Source organism: Rhinatrema bivittatum, chromosome 1, assembly GCF_901001135.1.
Source record: "Rhinatrema bivittatum chromosome 1, aRhiBiv1.1, whole genome shotgun sequence".
NCBI classification, from domain to species: Eukaryota; Metazoa; Chordata; class Amphibia; order Gymnophiona; family Rhinatrematidae; genus Rhinatrema; species Rhinatrema bivittatum.
Genome location: NC_042615.1, coordinates 502,190,232 through 502,207,774, shown reverse-complemented (window position 1 = coordinate 502,207,774; position 17,543 = coordinate 502,190,232). Strand labels below are relative to the sequence as shown.

The 17,543-nt window shown below is 45.5% G+C and overlaps 1 protein-coding gene across 14 annotated transcripts in view; it reads right to left on the bottom strand.

The window, feature by feature from the left end:
* Window positions 1–17,105, bottom strand: part of LOC115095801 — a 124,407-nt gene extending 107,302 nt beyond the window's left edge. For 2 of the 14 annotated variants that reach the window (XM_029609991.1, XM_029610035.1), the window contains exons 1-2: window positions 16,786–17,018; window positions 8,877–8,934 (exon numbers count right to left, since the gene is read on the bottom strand). Coding sequence is in view for 3 of the 14 variants with exons in the window: in XM_029610061.1 (XP_029465921.1) it covers window positions 8,877–8,925 (49 nt within the window). In the remaining 11 variants the exon portion in view is untranslated. Of the gene's footprint in view, window positions 1–8,876; window positions 8,935–16,414; window positions 16,688–16,716; window positions 16,735–16,785 lie in introns of those variants that run through there. The other 12 variants (XM_029609983.1, XM_029610016.1, XM_029610081.1 and 9 more) reach the window with 9 other exon arrangements.
* Window positions 17,106–17,543: the final 438 nt, after the last annotated feature.

Here is a 17,543-nt window from a genome sequence, read left to right as displayed (position 1 = left end):
GCTGACGTCAGCAGTGTACTATATGAAGCCCAGTCAGAAAGGGTGAGCATTTGAAATATTCATGCTGGCTGACACTGCTGGACACTCCGCAGAGATGCTCCCGAACAGGTGTACAAGAGACAAGCAAAGAAATCTAAGACGTAGTCTATGACTTCATTTTTCAAACAGTATTAACTGTAGGTCTCCTACTATTGGCATACAATTCAAGATGTAATTATATTATTGCATATTACAAAAAAACTAGAGCCAATTTTGCATTTTCACAGTCACATTCGTGTTTAGCACATGGAAATGTATAAGAATTGATTAATTTCATTTCAGTAACATGACTTTTGTGAAAATTTCTTGCCCAGTGAGCTATTGGCATACAGTTCAAGATGTAATTATATTATTGCATATTACAAAAAAACTAGAGCCAATTTTGCATTTTCACAGTCACATTCATGTTTAGCACATGGAAATGTATAAGAATTGACTAATTTCATTTCCGAAACATGACTTTTGTGAAAATTTATTGCCCAGTGTTAATAGGCAGACCTCTCCCAGCACTGTCTCTGAGTTACTAGGCCAGGCCCATCTTTAGATCATTCTTGTATCTCTCCAGTAAATGATATCACAATGTTACAAAATCTAGAACAGAGCCCAGTGGCTACTGTTTACAGGGAATACACAACCTTGCATTATAAGGGCAATTATGAAAGCTGTTTCTGAATACAAAACAGCATTTTACCCATGGGAATTGAGGCTTTTATTATTGCCCAACCTGTCGCAGGTAAAGACACACACATTGTTCAGTAGTACACATATTCTTACCCCATGGACTCGGGGAAGAGACTGGAACGCATAATTTTGATTATACAAAACTAAGCGCATTGTTTCTGACGGGAAAAATTACCCTCAGCAAAGGCAGACCCAAATATTTGCGATATGTTTTGGGTATGGATGCCATTAGTCCTGCCATAAGGGTCTTTTCCTGAAGTTTGGGAAGCCACTCATTCCCGGAAGGGCACTTGGAGGATTCCCATCGTCATGCCATGCACACCTCAGCTGCCATTCATAGCAGCACTAGCTAGGGAAAGTTGTAAAGGCCAGTGACATAACAGAATACTTGAGGCTCTGATACTGATACTGCTTGAGTATATTTGTAATAAAACATTCTTTTTTTTTTTTTCTAACACCCCGACTGCCTTTGGGTGGTGTCATAACACCTTAGTGCTAACGCTTAACACCCGCTTATACTGTACCCGCTTATACTGTACCCTGTGACACTTGAGGGATGCTTCCAAGCACTACTCAAGTCTGCCTGCGCCTGTGCACGTGTTTGTGCTCCTACACTGGCAACCTCCTGCCCAACAAACTGGTTCCCAAGCTAGCCCCTAGTGGTTTCTAGGGACACCAAGACCAGTTTTGGACCAGTTCTTTACTGGATTTAAGTGTTGCATAAACTGGAGGGTTTACTGACTAACCCTGCAGTTGCAGCAATATTAGACTTAGGGCCTTGACTGGTCTTAGATCCTTGTTTTTGTGGATATTGACAGGGGCAGTTAGACACAATCATGTTAGCCAGCTCAGCTGCCTTCTCTGGAGAACGAGGCTGGAGATCTTCAGCATGCTCTCTCACACTTCTGGACCACATTATTAAAAAAAAAAAAACTGCTCCAGGACCATCAGATTTTGACATTTCTCCAGGGTTTTAACCTCAGTTTCAATAAGCCACTAGTTGAGCTGATATTTCAGCTGAATCACAAACTTGCTGTGTGTGTCATCTGCCCCATCTGCAAATTCCAGAACTTGGTTCCATATATCTCGGGGTGATGCCAAGATTGTTCTGCATTCTTCTTCAAACAGGGAGATACATCTTCATGGACACTCCTTGGAAATCCTTGAGTGCACTCTAGTGAGCTTTCCTCCAGAATACCATACTCGGTTTTTCTCAGGAATCAAATGACACAGGCCAGGTTCTTTTGGGTACTTGCCAGGTTCTTATGGCCTGGATTGGCCACTGTTGGAAACAGGATGCTGGGCTTGATGGACCCTTGGTCTGACCCAGCATGGCATGTTCTTATCTCATTCAGGTGGCAGATTTTCTCAAAGACGTTTAGAATACCCATCAATGTCACCTCGAATATCATCAAATTGAGCAAATAAGTTGGGCCCTATCAACGCTGTACAGCCAATTTTGGTCCTCTGCACAGAGGATGGATGTGAGTCATTCTTTGTGCAGAGAAAGGGACTCATTGTCCCTTTCTCGCTGTTGGTCTTCCCATTTTTTTCATCGCCATTATTCCTCCCACTCTTCCTGACACAGCTACATGTAGCTCTGTCAGATTTCAGCCGAAGAGGTGTCAGGCCCTGCCATTTTTTGGGCCTGTGCCATTTGATCTCCTACCAGGAATGAAACTCAAGATGGTCTGTTACTATCTCACCGGTCCAGAAATTCCTGCTTGCAGATATCCACCATCAGCACACTGCTGTCCTCCACCTGTAGGTCATCTGCACCAGCATGCTGCTAATTTCCTAACTCTACCAACAAAAATTGAATGAGGGAGAAATAGACCATGCTGTTATTGCAGTCATTCACAGTTCTCTGTGTTTGGAGATTGCAGAGCAAAATGCCACTCAGCAAGTGGTGACCCTCACTTAGCCCACTGAGCATAATGATCCCATCATTAACATCAGAAAAAAAATGTCTGTCAAGCAACACTTTGTTCCTACCCCTCTCAGGGTCAACCCTGTGAACATTTGGAGGGTGCCGACAAGGACTGTTCAGGTCTGCCGCATAGGAAAATTAGTTCTTACCTGTTAATTTTCGTTCCTGTAGTACCAAGGATCAGTCCAGACTGCTGGGTTATGCCTCCCTTCCAGCAGATGGAGTCAGAGAAAAGCTGAAAAGCACCCCCTATATAACCTGGTGTGCCACCTGCGATCCCTCAGTATAATCAATATCAAAGCAGAATGAATGGCTGTTATTATTATTATTTTTTTTTTTTTTACCAACCAATGACTAGATCAAGTCAAAAATTAACCTCTTGAAAAAAGTAGAACTTGCATTAACTTCTTAAAAAACTATAACTTGTGACAAGAGGAACTATTAGACTTAGTTTTTGGGTACTTGCCAGGCTCTTATGGCCTGGATTGGCCACTGTTGGAAACAGGATGCTGGGCTTGATGGACCCTTGGTCTGACCCAGTTTGGCATTTGCTTATGTTCTTATGTCACGGAGATGTGTAGTCTTTGAAAAAATCTGCCAAAAGAAATACAAGTAGCTGAACGGACTCTCCTGCCTATGGGCGGGCATCTGGACTGATCCTTTGATACTACAGGAACGAAAATTAACAGGTAAGAACTAATTTTCCTTTCCCTGTACGTACCAGGATCAGTCCAGACTGCTGGGATGTACCCAAGCTGCCCTAAAAGGGGTGGGACCTGGAGAGTCCCGCGCGAAGCACACTGCTGCCAAAAGAATCCACCTTCGGATCCCGTACATCCAACCGGTAATGTTTAGCAAACGTGTGCAAGGATTTCCAAGTGGCTGCCTGACAAATCTCTTGGGGCGATACACATTGGCTTTCTGCCCATGACGCTGCTTATGACCTAAGAGAATGCGCCTTAAGACCATCCGGTACTGGGCACCCATGACATATGTAAGCGGAAGCAATAGCGTCTTTCAACCAGCGGGCAATAGTAGCTTTAGAAGCCTTAGTCCCTTTCTTAGGACCGCTCCACAAAACAAAAGATGATCAGACAATTGAAACGGATTAGTAATCTCCAAGTACCGCAAGAGGACTCTACGGACATCCAACCTCCTCCGATCCTTATCCTCATCAGAGAATGCCGGCAACTCGACGGACTGGTTGACATGAAATGCCAAGACTACCTTTGGAAGGATTGAGGGCACTGTCCAAAGAGAAATCCCCGAATCAGAGATACGCAGAAAAGGCTCTCGACATGACAAGGCTTGGAGCCCCGAAACCCGTCTAGCTGAACAGATAGCCACGAGAAACACCGTTTTAAGCGTAATATCCTTCAACGTAGCCCGCTTCAAAGGCTCAAAGGGGGACCCGCAAAGGCTACGGAGAACCAAATTTAAACTCCAGGATGGACAGATTGCGCACACTGGCGGCTTCAAGTCTTGGCTCCCTTCAAGAATCGTGCCACATCCGGGTGAGCAGCAATGGAAGCACCATCAACCTTACCTCGAAAACAGCCCAAGGTCACTACCTGCACCCGGAGCGAACTGTACACCAAGCCCTTCCGTAAGCTGTCCTGCAAGAAAACAAGAATGTGAACAATAGCGTCCTGCTGCAGGGACAAACTCAACCCACGGCACCAAGAATCAAACACCTTCCATACCTGAACGTACGTGATAGATGTAGAAGTTTTTCTAGCACGGAGAAGAGTGGTAATAACTACCTCCGAGAAACCCTTCTTCCTTAATTGCCTCCTCTCATAAGCCAAGCCACTAGACAAAAGCGGTCGGCCTGATCGAAAAATATTGGACCCTGCCGAAATAGGTTCAGATGACCGAGGCACAATGGACCATCCACCGCTAGGTTGATCAGATTGGTGAACCATGGTCTTCGTGGCCACTCCAGGGCCACCAGAATTACCGGCCCCTGGTGAGATTCTGTGCGTCGCAATAACTTTCCCACCAACGGCCAAGGAGGGAACACATAAAGGAGAATGTGTGGTGGCCAAGGAAGAACCAGGGCATCCACCCTTTCCGATCCATGATCCCGTCTGCGACTGAAGAAACGGGATGCTTTCACATTCAGAAGAGTCGCCATTAAGTCTAGGCGAGGGATCCCCCACCGGCTCGAGAGCAGCCGCATCGCTTCCCCGGACAGCTCCCATTCTCTGGGATCTAGCCGCTGGCGGCTGAGTAAGTCCGCCTGAATGTTGTCGACCCCGGCTATGTGAGATGCAGCAATGCGGGCCAGATTGCGTTCTGCCCAGGTCATTAACATGTCCGCTTTGTCGGCCACGGGGCAACTTCTTGTACCCCTTGACGGTTTATGTAAGCCACGGTGGTCACATTGTCGGAGAGAATCCGTACCACCCGGTGGTGGACAAGGGGTAGAAATTGGTGCAGTGCTAGAAGAACCGCCCTGGTCTCTAAGCGATTGATGGACTACTTGGTCTGCGACGGCGTCCAAAGGCCCTGTGCTGACCTTGATTGACAGATCGCCCCCCAACCGGTCAGGCTGGCATCGGTCGTCACAATTATCCAATGAGGATTCTCCAGGTCTACCCCCTGAAGTAAGAGATCCAGGGTTAGCCACCAATCCAGACTGGATCTGGCCGGTTCTAGCAGAGGCAATGGCAGGTGGAACTCTTCTGACTTGGGATCCCAACAAGAAAGCAGCGCCCTCTGCAAAGGTGTCATATGCGCAAAAGTCCAAGGAACCAATTCTAGGGTAGATGCCATAAACCCAAGAACCTCTAAATAGTCCCACACCACGGGTGAGGGAAGAGACAACAGGCGCCGTACCTGAGACATCAATCGCTCCATCCACACCAGAGGCAGTGAAACCTTGCCCATGGCGGTGTCGAACCGGGCTCCTAGAAACTCCAACACCTGGGATGGAACCAGCTGGCTCTTTGCATGATTGACGACCCATCCTAGGGACCGTAGGCGACGCAAAACCAAATGAACCGCTTCTGCGCAAAGGGCCTCCGACTTCGCTCATATGAGCCAGTCGTCCAGGTAGGGATGTACCAAGATCCCTTCCCGCCGAAGGCTCGCTGCCACTACTACCATCACCTTGGAGAACACGCGGGGAGCCGTCGCCAGCCCGAAGGGCAGGGCGCAAAATTGGTAATGCTGTCCCATGATCATGAACCGCCAAAACCTCTGGTGGTGTTCTTGGATCCCTATGTGGTGGTAAACTTCCATCAGATCCAAAGAAGCCAAAAATTCGCCTTTGTGGACTGTCGCAATGACAGATCTCAACGTCTCCAATCGAAACAGAGGTACATGCAACGCCCTGTTGACCTGTTTGAAGTCCAAGATCGGCCGGAAGGAGCCCTCCTTTTTGGGAACCACGAAATAAATGGAGTAGCGACCGGTCCGGTGTTCGGTCCTGGGAACTGAAACAATGGCTCCTAGAGCCTTCAACCTGGACCTATGTGGTGGTAAACTTCCATCAGAAGAACCACTTGTTGCTTTTGCTGAGGCCCGCAGGGAGATTCTAGGAAGAGATCCTGAAGGGGGTTGAACAAAATCCAAAGCATAACCGTGACTTATAATATCTAGGACCCACTGGTCCGAGGTAATCTTGACCCATTCCTCGCGAAACCGGGAGAGTCGGCCCCCAATCTTTGGGACTGAGGAATGGGCCAGCGCCCTTTCATTGGGGAGCGCATTGAAAATAAATTCCTTCGTTGTCTTTTTTTTTTTTCCTCAGCCCTCACTGAACAGCCAGGCTAAAGAAACAGAGGAATTTTGCGTCTCTGAACTGTCAAAGGAGGGGGAGAGTGCTGGCCCACCGGTAAGTTTTCCCTCTCAGCTCACCGGGTTAGTGTACAACTCTCCGGGAAAATGGCTGTAGGGCAATGCCCTGCCTCGCCTGCCTGCAGCTAGCTGCTTCTCTCACCGCTTAAAAGTTTTGCAGAGATCAAAATCAACCAACACTTTAGTATGTTTTTTTATATATATATATATATATATATATATTTATTTATTTATTTATTTATTTATTTAATTAATTTTATATACCGGCAACCGTTTGCACATCGTGCCGGTTTACAAGTAACTTACAACAAAAGATATATAGGCGTAGCCTTTACAGAGAACGGTGTATAACATAAACGCAGTAACAGAATAAATAACTAAATAACTAAAGGGAGGGATGGAGGGGGGTAGTCGAGACAAATGGGGGGGCAGGGGGAGGGTGCAAACAGACACAGGGGGATAAGATATGAATTGGGATTCGAGGGAGAAATATGTACACTTGTTATATACAAAATTGTATGAATCATTAGATTCATATATACAAAATATATACAAAATTGTATGAATATATACAAAATTGTATGAATCATAAAAATTGTATGAATCATTATATATATATATATATATATATAAAATTGATCTAGTCAAAGGCTTTCCTCAGAAATCAAACCTGTCAGGAGAAAGTCCCAGGAAATTTAGATAAAGTCAGGACCGCAGGTTATGTCTTTCAATCTGCTGGAGTCAGAGAAATACTGAGGGATCACAGGTGACACACCAGGTTATATAGGGGGTGCTTTTCAACTTTTCTCTGACTCCATCTGCTGGAAGGGAGGCATAAACCAGCAGTCTGGACTGATCCTGGTACGTACAGGGAACTGTGCATTTGCTCCTACAATAACAAACTCCTGCCCACCAATTTGTTTCCCCCTTGCCACTAGCAAGTACCCTGACTGTAAGCTATCCCCTAGAGATACTGAGACCCCATAAAGCTCAAGGGTCACACATTTCCTAGAAATGCATCTAAATTTCTGGGATCATTGATCAATCACAGACACAGGGCTTACAAAATAAATAGCTTATTAAAAAAAGGAGATACAGTGAACTGTAACAGTTATAATCAGCAAACAACAAACTAGGAAAAAGAACAGGGATTACACAATAAACACCTCATAATCAAGATTCACTTTAACTAGCTAGTGCCCATGGAAGCTCTGGGAATTCTCTGTCCACGGAATACATTTCAGAAGTGGATCAGGATCCTAATGCAGAGCCAGTCAGTTGTGCTCCTTAGTCAGGACTAAGATTTCTTGAAAATTGTGGGCTATGTCTCTCTGGAGCTGGTGCTGCAGAACAATCCTAATCCAGGACACTTGCTTCCTGATCAATAACATTGCTTAACCTTAAAACACTCAGAGTATATCATAATATTACAGTCTCCTGGGGAAAGGCAGGAAATGCCTCCATTTTGTATTAATGGGGCATGTTTAGCCACTTCACTCTTGGCTGACACAAAGAACAGCCTCCCAGCTGTTAAGAATTACAGAACACTGCAGAGATCAGGATCACAACTGCACAAGGATTCCTAAAGGAGGTCTTTAGATGGTTTTGTTAAATGGAGGGAGGGGCACAGCTGAAAGGCAAAAGGCACATGGAAAAGGAGTTTTATGATGTTGTGCTGGTGACTTATCCACACCTAGATTCTAAAAATATATAAATGCTTGACATCAGTGCCCCACCTCTCTCCATGGCACCAATGCTACAGTATGGAGATTAATTCACAAGCTCACATCTGAACAAACTTATCCTGTGTTTCTGTTCCCCAATTAAGACTGTTGTTGATGAAGCTTATTTTGAAGGGATAGGGACTGGGGAAAACCAAAATGAACACTGGATAATTCTTATGTTGCTCTAATAAAAGGTGTCTCACATATCCCTATCTTTCACTGCTGTTCTGTGGGTGGAGAGGAATCCTGCCCCAGTCCACCTTTTCCTCCCTAAACTGGAGAACTACTCATCTAGGAGAGGCAGTGCAACCTTGTGAACTATGCTACCCAGATACGATAAAACCTAGAGCTGGATGAGGAACCCAAGCTCCTGAAGGGAAGAGCTCATGTCAGTCCAGGTTTTTAAAATTTGCCTCAGCTGACGAACATTGTCTCTGCTTCTTCCATGGGTAATCATCACTGAAGGGACCTGGATGTGAGAGAATTGACCCAGAGTCCTTTTACAGAACCCAGACAGCTTTAGAGTCCCAACCCCACCACTACTACCACCAACATAATACAAAACTTCAGATTACACACTCCCAGGAGCAAGAAGCTTGCAACAAAGGGGTTGTTTTTGTTTGTTTTGGGGTTTTTTTTAGAACATTCTCACTTTCTTTAGTGTACCAAAAAATATTATTTAAAGGGGGTGATTTTACCAGCAGAGGAGAAGGCTTGGTTGAAGAGCTCCGCAAACATTTGTTCCATGGACACCTCCTAAGAAAGACAAGACAAGTGGTCAGATCTTGGATCAGCCATAAAGTTGGATTAAAGGCAAATCAGACATGTTATAGTTAGTGGTTACAGCAATGGGCTATGATTCTGAAATTCTGGGATATGAATTCAGGATTCCCCTCTGTTACTGATTCTGTGTGAGGCCTCAGGGGAGTCACTTTATCTCCCTATGCCTAGATTATTCAATGAAAACAAAGTGTTTATGTAAATCAGACTTTCACTGTCAACCAATACATTTTTTTTTTTAATCTATAAAGGAAATGCGCATAATAAACAGCACTAATGATGTCAGGGTTTTTTTTTTACTTGTAGTTAAGATTTCTCTAATGTTCACCCTGAACATAGAAGTCTTGGGTGAAGAGCAGGGCTGACCTTAGTGGAGATAAAGAGCCCAGGGCGACTTGGCCAGACCAGGGCTCCCAACCATGAGGTTGAAGAGTGTGTGTGAGGGGGGGGGGGGGGGGGTTGGGTTCCTTTCCTCTTCCATATCTACAGTACCTTCTGGCTCTCCAAATATGATGTTAGGGATGGCCAAGATTTCCCGCCCTGCCCTCACCCTCCAGGACAGCCCTGCTCTCCCAATCTCATTTCTCAATCCCCACCATCCCCGAGTCCCAAATATCGCCCCTTTCCTACACCCTCCAATACACGCCTAATCCCTGCAAACCCCATTTTGAAAGCTGCTCCTACGCCTCCTGGGGGCCTCTCCCTCCCCTCCATGCCCCACCCTAGCTGGGCCAGCAGGAGTACAGCTGGCGAGTCCCAAGGCGTTTAAACTCACTCCTACTACCACCAGCTGCTTTCCCTACCATGCTGCTCAGATCAGCTGATCGAACAGTGGGGAAGAGGGAAGAACCGGTGACAGCTTGGCTCCTGCTGGCCAGGCTGCAGAGTGAGATGCCCCCTCATCTCCTGGGCTCCAGTGCCATCGAGGCAAAACCATTCTTCTTCACCTGGGGCCAGGGGCAGGGAAAGGGCGCGACTACCACGGCAGTGAAGGGCCTCCAAAGGCAGAGGGCCCGGGGTAGTTCGCAACACCGCTCCCACCCGCCCCCACCCTGGGAAAGAGATCTGCCGAACATGTCAGGAGAAAGAAATCCCAACCATTCTCCTTTGAGATGCCTTTTACAGTATGTACTGTAGAAAGGTCTTACGTGCCCACCAATTTCCAAGTTTTTTTTTGTTGTTTTTTTTTAACTTATTCACAGAACTTTCTGTCCTGCACACAAGTTGAAAACGGACACGAATGGCTGCATGTGCACAAGACAAGCGTCGGAGGAAGCCGCGTCTTTGACACTGACTGGAACATTCCGTCTTCCAATAAAAGGAGATGGAATGTTCTGGCCCAATCAGGGATTCCAGAAGGAGGCAGAGCCTTTAGCCCCAACCGGGGGACTGGAGGCCTCGTCTTCAGTCCCCTCTCGAGGGTGCGAGGACAACAGGAGTTGCTGCGTCAGGCAAGAATGTCCAGGCTGGTTTGATAAGGAACGTAAAGAGAAAGGGCAGAACAACTGTAACAAAAAAAAAACATAGACAGCCCCTCACAGAAGATTTACACACAGCATCTACTTCCACCATCTTAGAAAACTACAAAACAACCCTATCTGAAATAGAGAAGGCCATGGAGAACAATTTCTTTTGGGACATGTGGAAGGGATTTAAACTCAAAACTAAACCAGAAGTTAATCAAACTAGCCATCCGAAATGGAAAATAAGGCCTGAGCACTTCCAGCACTTATATAAAGACATCAAACCTAAAGATCTCACATAGGATCAAATACACACCCTACAGAAATTATCCTGCTGGAGAGGGCAATCAAACACCCCTTGACAACTCGATAACAAAATAGGAAATCAAAGAATGCCTCCAGATACTTAAGCCCAGAAAAGCATGTGACCCCCCCAATATGGCACTAAATGAAATGCTCAAATACAGCAGTGTTCAAATCCAGGAAGCAGGAGTGAAACCTGATTCTACATTCTGGCCACTTCCCTAAAACATGGTCAGGTGAGTAATTACACCAATCTATAAACATGGAGCTACCATTCATCTAAATAAATATAGGAGGATCTATGTCAACAGTAACATTGGCAAACTGTTCTGTAATGTCTTCAACAAACCAATTCTAAAGATTCCTAATGAACAGAAAAAATCTGCACAGAAGTCAGACTGGGTTTCTTCCTGAACACAGAACCACTGATCACATTATTACCTTACAGACGCTAATCAATAAACTCAGGGAGAATGTCTGTATGTTTTATTGACTCTATCCAGCACTCTGGCCTCAAACTTCAACTAATACAAACTGGAATTGGGGGGGGGGGGGGGGGGGGAAATATAATTAAATCCATCTATCCATCAATTGTAAGGTAACAATATACAACTTGCAAGCAGGAGTGAGAAGTAAGACTGGGATGCGGCATGGGCCCCACTCTCTATAACATCTACATCAATCTCCCCACAGTACTGGAGAGATCCCCAGTTGCTGGTCTAAAATTAAGGGGCCGATGGAAATTTAACTCCTGGGTCACAGCAGGAGTAAAACTTAACTCACACTTCTAGTGGCCATGTTATACTATTGCTGTGCCCATGTGGTACCGTGTCTAGCTGCTTCTACCACACTGGAAACAGTAACAGAATAGATTTGGCCACCAGAAATGTTGTCTATTGTTGTGCCCAGTGCGGTTCTCCACCTCAGACCCAGGAAGGGCTTAAATGTTCAATGTAAGCTCTCTGGGGATGGAACCTACAGCTGAATAGTACACCAAAGTCAGGACACACAACACCAAACTGCATACTATTCAGCTGAAGGTGCAGTCCCTAGAGAGCTTGTGTTTTCTTCAGCTATAGCTGCAAGCCCCAGAGAGCTTACACTGGAAATGTAACTCCTTCTTTGGTCTGAGGTGGCGAAACCTCACATTTCTGGTGTCCAAAGTCATTCTATTGCTGTGCCCAGTGTGGTAGAAACAGCTATTTGTTTAAAAACATTTATCATCCAACTATATGAATGAAAGCATGCTAGATACTACCACAAGGGCACCGCAACAGAATATCATGGCCACCAGAAATGTGAGTTAACCTTTACTCTACCTCTGGCCAAGTTAACCTGAAGATCCACACTGATGTAAAAGTGCTTTAAAACAGGAGCAAGGAGGTAAATACTCGAAGCTGGAAGTAGAGTGACCAAAATGGCCTTGGATACAAGACTGGCACTGGCATCCTAACTTGGGCACAGTCTCACATGCAACACTATTTGGGCAAGGCATGCCAAATGAAATCAAAGGGTAAGCTCTCTTGAATGAGTAACTGCAGCCATTAGGGGATGCATAGCACCAAAGCGTGTACTATTCAGCTGTAGGTGCCTGCCCTACAGCTACCCTTTGATTTCATTTGGCATGCCTTGCCCAAATAGTGTTGCATGTGAGACTGTGCCCAAGTTAGGATGCCCAGTGCCAATCTTGAATGCAAGGCCATTTTGGTCACATCAAGCACATCAAGATCTTCTTAGTTCTGTTTTAAAGCATTTTTCTGCATTAGTGTAGATTTTGGTCACATCAAGCACATCAAGATCTTCTTAGTTCTGTTTTAAAGCATTTTTCTGCATTAGTGTGGATTTTTCTGGTTAATTTGTGTTTTACTATGGGGTTTTTTTAAATTCCTGCTCGATTTGCATCCTGTTAGCTTGATGCCTACTGCAGAGACCCATGTTTTTAACCTGTAAGTTAAGTAAACCTGTGCTAAAATTTATCTCTGATTTTAGTGCGGGTTTTATTACACTGGCATCTAAATGGCTCAGAAATGAAATGCCTGCTATATACAGATGATGTGGTTATTTTATCCCTTACCTCAGACGGTCTACAAGAAAACCTATACCTGCTAGAGATGTGCTGCAAATAATGGACCTTACAAGTAAATCTTGGGGGAAAAAAATCTCCAACACAAATTCAAATTCTTCCTAAATAAACAGGAAGTTGAGCTTTTCCTATATTAGACATAGCTTGGCTTGAGACCACATGCATCTGGAAGTTTTAAATTGATTATAAAAAATATTGAAAAAATCCCTAAGAGTCCCCAGACATCATTTCCATATAAAAGGATTGGTTGAATTGGCTATCAAATAATTTTAGTAGTAGTTTTATTGGGAGTTGTAATTCTTCTGAAGTTAAAAAAGAAACTTCAGAAGAATTACAACTCCCATTAAAACTACTACTAAAATTATTTGATAGCCAATTCAACCAATCCTTTTATATGGAAATGATGTCTGGGGTCTATCTTTAACCTCAAACTATGCAGAATGGGTAGGGACCTTCATTTCAGTTTTGATTTTATTTTTTTCTCAGGAATTTATCAGTATTTGTTTTTATAACCAACACAAGAGAAACTTCAGTGAAAAAAACAACAAAACTCGTTTTCCATTGAATTATCTCTCATTTTTGTTGGTTGTAGTAAACACTAACAAATTCCAAGGAAATCTAAAATAAAAACTGAAAAGGAAAATCCCTAAGAATGGGACAGAAATCCAATTCTGCAGACAGATGCTCCATATATATAAAAACGCCCTTAATAATCAGGCCGATGCAAAATCGGTGTGCGTTAAAGGGGCGCTCATGACTGAGCTCCCGCCCTTTCGACGTGCGCTGATCCCCCTCTCTGGGGCGCTCAATGCAAACGTAAATGGGCTGCCACGGTAAAAAAAGAGGCGCTAGGGGAAATGGTGCGCCTCTAGCACCTCCTCGGCAGAGTGCTTCCAGGAGAGGTGGCAGTCAGCCGGTTAGGAAAACGGACACTCAGTTTTAGAGCATCCATTTTCCTAACCTGACCACGGCACACTTTTTTTTTTTATTATTATTTTTAAATTATTTTAAATTATTTAATTTTGTTTTAATAATTTTTTTTTTTATTACTTTCTGCTTTTCTGTACACTTTTTGGGTTCCTCCAAAATTAACATCTGCTCTGGGCAGGTATTCATTTTGGCGAGTAAAAATGTGCATCCCTGGTGCAGATTTTTTTTTTTTTTTGCATGGGGTGAATAGATAATAGTCTCATCAACATGCATTTGCATGTGATGAGCGCTATTACCTACGCATGCGATTGGATGCGCATTTTGGACGCTCTAGCCACCATTTTGCACCAGGGGATATGGATGCGCATCCAATCGTGGGTTGAGTTGTGCACTGTAGCCAGTGCACGGTATAGCATCGGCCTGAATAGGTGCAGAGCAGAATTAGGACACTTCCTCTTACTACTCACCATTCAAAAAAGAATATTCAAATTCTGGCTTCATCTCAATAACAGCGACAAACTCTCTCATCTACCAAACCCTGGAAAATAACACACTCAGCATCTATATTGCATATCTGCCACACCAAACCAACACGAATACCCAGAACTCAAATAACTACAAATGGTCTATGAAAAGGCAGCAGTGCAAATATTGCAACATGCCCTGGAACACCAATACACCTTATATTGGATGGTACAAACTGGAAAACAGAACAAGCTGGACTGCTACAGATCCCTATACAGAAAATACACGTTAGCAGAATACCTCATCTTGGTCACAAATGAAAGAAAACTGACAGACCTTCACCACATACAGAATAAGTGACAAAACCTGAACTGGAAACCCTAAGATGCCTGACACTGCATGCAGTGCAACACTAGAGAAACATAGAAACATAGAAACATAGAAATGACGGCAGAAGAAGACCAACCGGTCCATCCAGTCTGCCCAGCAAGCTTCACACATTTGTTCTCATACTTAACTGTTTCTCTTGGCTCTTAGTAACCTTATGTTCTAATTCCCTTTTCACCCCCACCATTAATGTAGAGAGCAGTGCTGGAGCTGCTTCCAAGTGAAATATTAAGTGAAACTGAAATGCATTTCCTCCTGTGCAAAATACAAAGATATTAGAAAAGCACATTTCCCAAAGTTGACAGAGAAAATCAATGTCTTCCCACCAAAGAATGAGCAGGAAAATATTTTTATAAATCCTGGGGGGAATAGAAGAAACAGAAACTAATGGAGCAAAGTCTGTGGTATCCTGCTTCCGGACCAGAAATGTAATTTGACCAGGTACAATATGGGCCAGCACCAAAACCTGAGACATTACTCTGATAATGTACTTTCCATAACCTGTAACTTTGCTTGATTTGTTTTGAAATTAGTTATTTTTCTTATTTTATTTTAATAATTCCATATATTATTTTTGTAACATGTAAAATTGTCAAGCCAATAAAGTTATCTGAATCTGAAAATATAACAGTAAGAGGCAGAGGGAGAGGTGGAAGAGAAAGAGGGCTCACAAACAGCACTCCCGGCAGTGCTGCAGCACCTCTAGCAGAAGCCACCTTGCAACCTCTATCCACTGCCAGTGGCTCAGCCCAGCAGCACCACACTTGTGGCCACTCAGATCCCCATAGCTTCCGCTGTTGCCCCTGCTAGCCGCTCCCTGTAGACTCCTGGCCGCAGGGCTCCAGAGCAGGGGGCTCAGGTGGGCTGAGGGCTCTATGGACTGTGGGTAAGGAGCAGCAGGAGGTGGGGGAGAGTGCCAGCTGCAAAGACACATTGACAGCTGCAAAGGCTGGGAATTGGCAACAACCAGCAATAGGGCTTATGTGTACATATGCAAAACACAAACAACAGGGATCATAAAAATCAACTTTTCAAACTGATTTGGGGTGCTAAACAACATAAATTACCCCTCCTTGCACACAGTGAAGGAGTTCATTCAATATTAGAGGTGCTCAAGCAACCACTGTGCCCACATAGCTGGCACCTATGACAAGGATTACAGTCACCTGCAGAAAGCAAGGGGGATTATTCACATGCAACCAGCAGCAGCCACAGCATACCCATACCCACACAAAATCAGCAAACCACAAGCAATAGCAAGGGCAAGTCAGGCCCACGCCTAGTAACTGCCAACAGTAAGAGCTACAGTAATTCACTCTATTTATAATGCAGGCAGTTTTGTCATATTTTAATTTTGTGTTTATATTCTAACTAAAAACTGACACACAATGGAAGGGGCCGGTTGGGTACATGTAAAGAATGCCTTTGGATGTCATGTACTGCATGGCGCACACTTTGCCAAGTGCATTATGAGCCCAGGACAAGGGAATACAGAAAGCCACGACATCAGGCGAGCATGCCAGGTCAGGCCACTGTAGACCTGCATCCTGTCCACCCTCAAAATGCGCTTGTAGGCGAACAGAAGCAAAAAATAATCAATTCAAAAGATGGGCTGGGGAGAGGGGGATTGTGGGTCTCCCTCATCACAACGTCCTCTTTTTCTTGCCCCTGGCTCTGATAAAAAGGGCTTTACAGCCTAAAGAGAAATTCAGTTTTCTATAGGCTCCGACGGGGAGGAGGGGGGGGGGGGTCAAAGAGCATCCGAAGGAGCGAGAGAGGCGAGACGGTACTTGGGAGAGTGACAACTTTCTAACACTTATCCTACCTGCACCCCACGCCCTGCCCGCGAGGCTACCGCGAAACTCGATTGGGCTAGCAAGCCCGCCGCAGCAGCTTTCTGAATTCAGATGGCGGCCGATCCCACTCGAGAGTTTCGTCTTTCGGCGCCGGCTGCAATTTGAACACGGCAACAGGGGGGGGGGTCCGGGGTCCAGTCCACTGAAAGCCACCAAAGAGAAATCCCTCCCCTCGATAAACGGAGAGGGGAGCGGGATTGGAGCAGGAGCCGGGCGAACGCCCTCTCTCCCTCCAGCGCGCATTTCCCCGCTCCCCGCCGTGAGGTCTTACCTAAAAGTAAGCCCTTCCTCCGCACGAGCTTACGGTTTCTAGAGTTAAATGGAAAAGACCGCTGTTTACCTGTCCGCATACCTTTTAGTGTGTGTGTGTGTTTTGTTTAGGGGAGAGGTTGCTGGATTCTAGCGAACCCGAGAGAGAGAGCAGAGAAAACGAAAGCCCAGCGCGCGCTGGCTGCTGGACTCGCCCGCAGGAAGTGAGAGGCGAGCAGCGTAGGTCGGGGGCGCTCTGAAGCAGAGACGGGGGAGGGGAGCGACCCCGCCAGAGCAGGGGCTGGAAGGTTGGGGTTGGGGGGGATTGTGCTCGGGGAAAGCACGATTGGGAGGAGGGGGAAGCCTCCCCTGCCTGGTTGCTGGTTTGGCTGGCCTAGCTCTGGTTGCTGTACTGTGGAGTGTTTCCTTCCTCTGGGTTTTGTACCCGTGCTGGTGATTGTTCGCAGTGCCTGTAGCGTAAAAGCGGCTTGGTTGCCTGCAGGATTTGATCAGGGGGAGGGAAAGGGGGATCGCGCACTGTAATGGCACCAGATATTTTAGCCTTCCGCTGAGCTTAGTCATACTTGATATTTGGCCTTGGTTAGTACTGTGCAGAAAGCGCTGCCAACTAGCTCCATGTCTGCTGGCCACACCTGCTATTGTCCCCATTCTAGCCTGGGGATTTGACATTTTTGCAGACAAGCTGGAAGTCAAAGTCCCTATTGAGGGGGGGAGAGATGCAGAACCAGGATTGGGTCAGCATGGTGTCCTGGAGCTATCATTACAGCTGCAGTCTACTCTTGAGATCCCCCCTCAGGATCCATTCCCACTCACCGGGGGAGATCCACC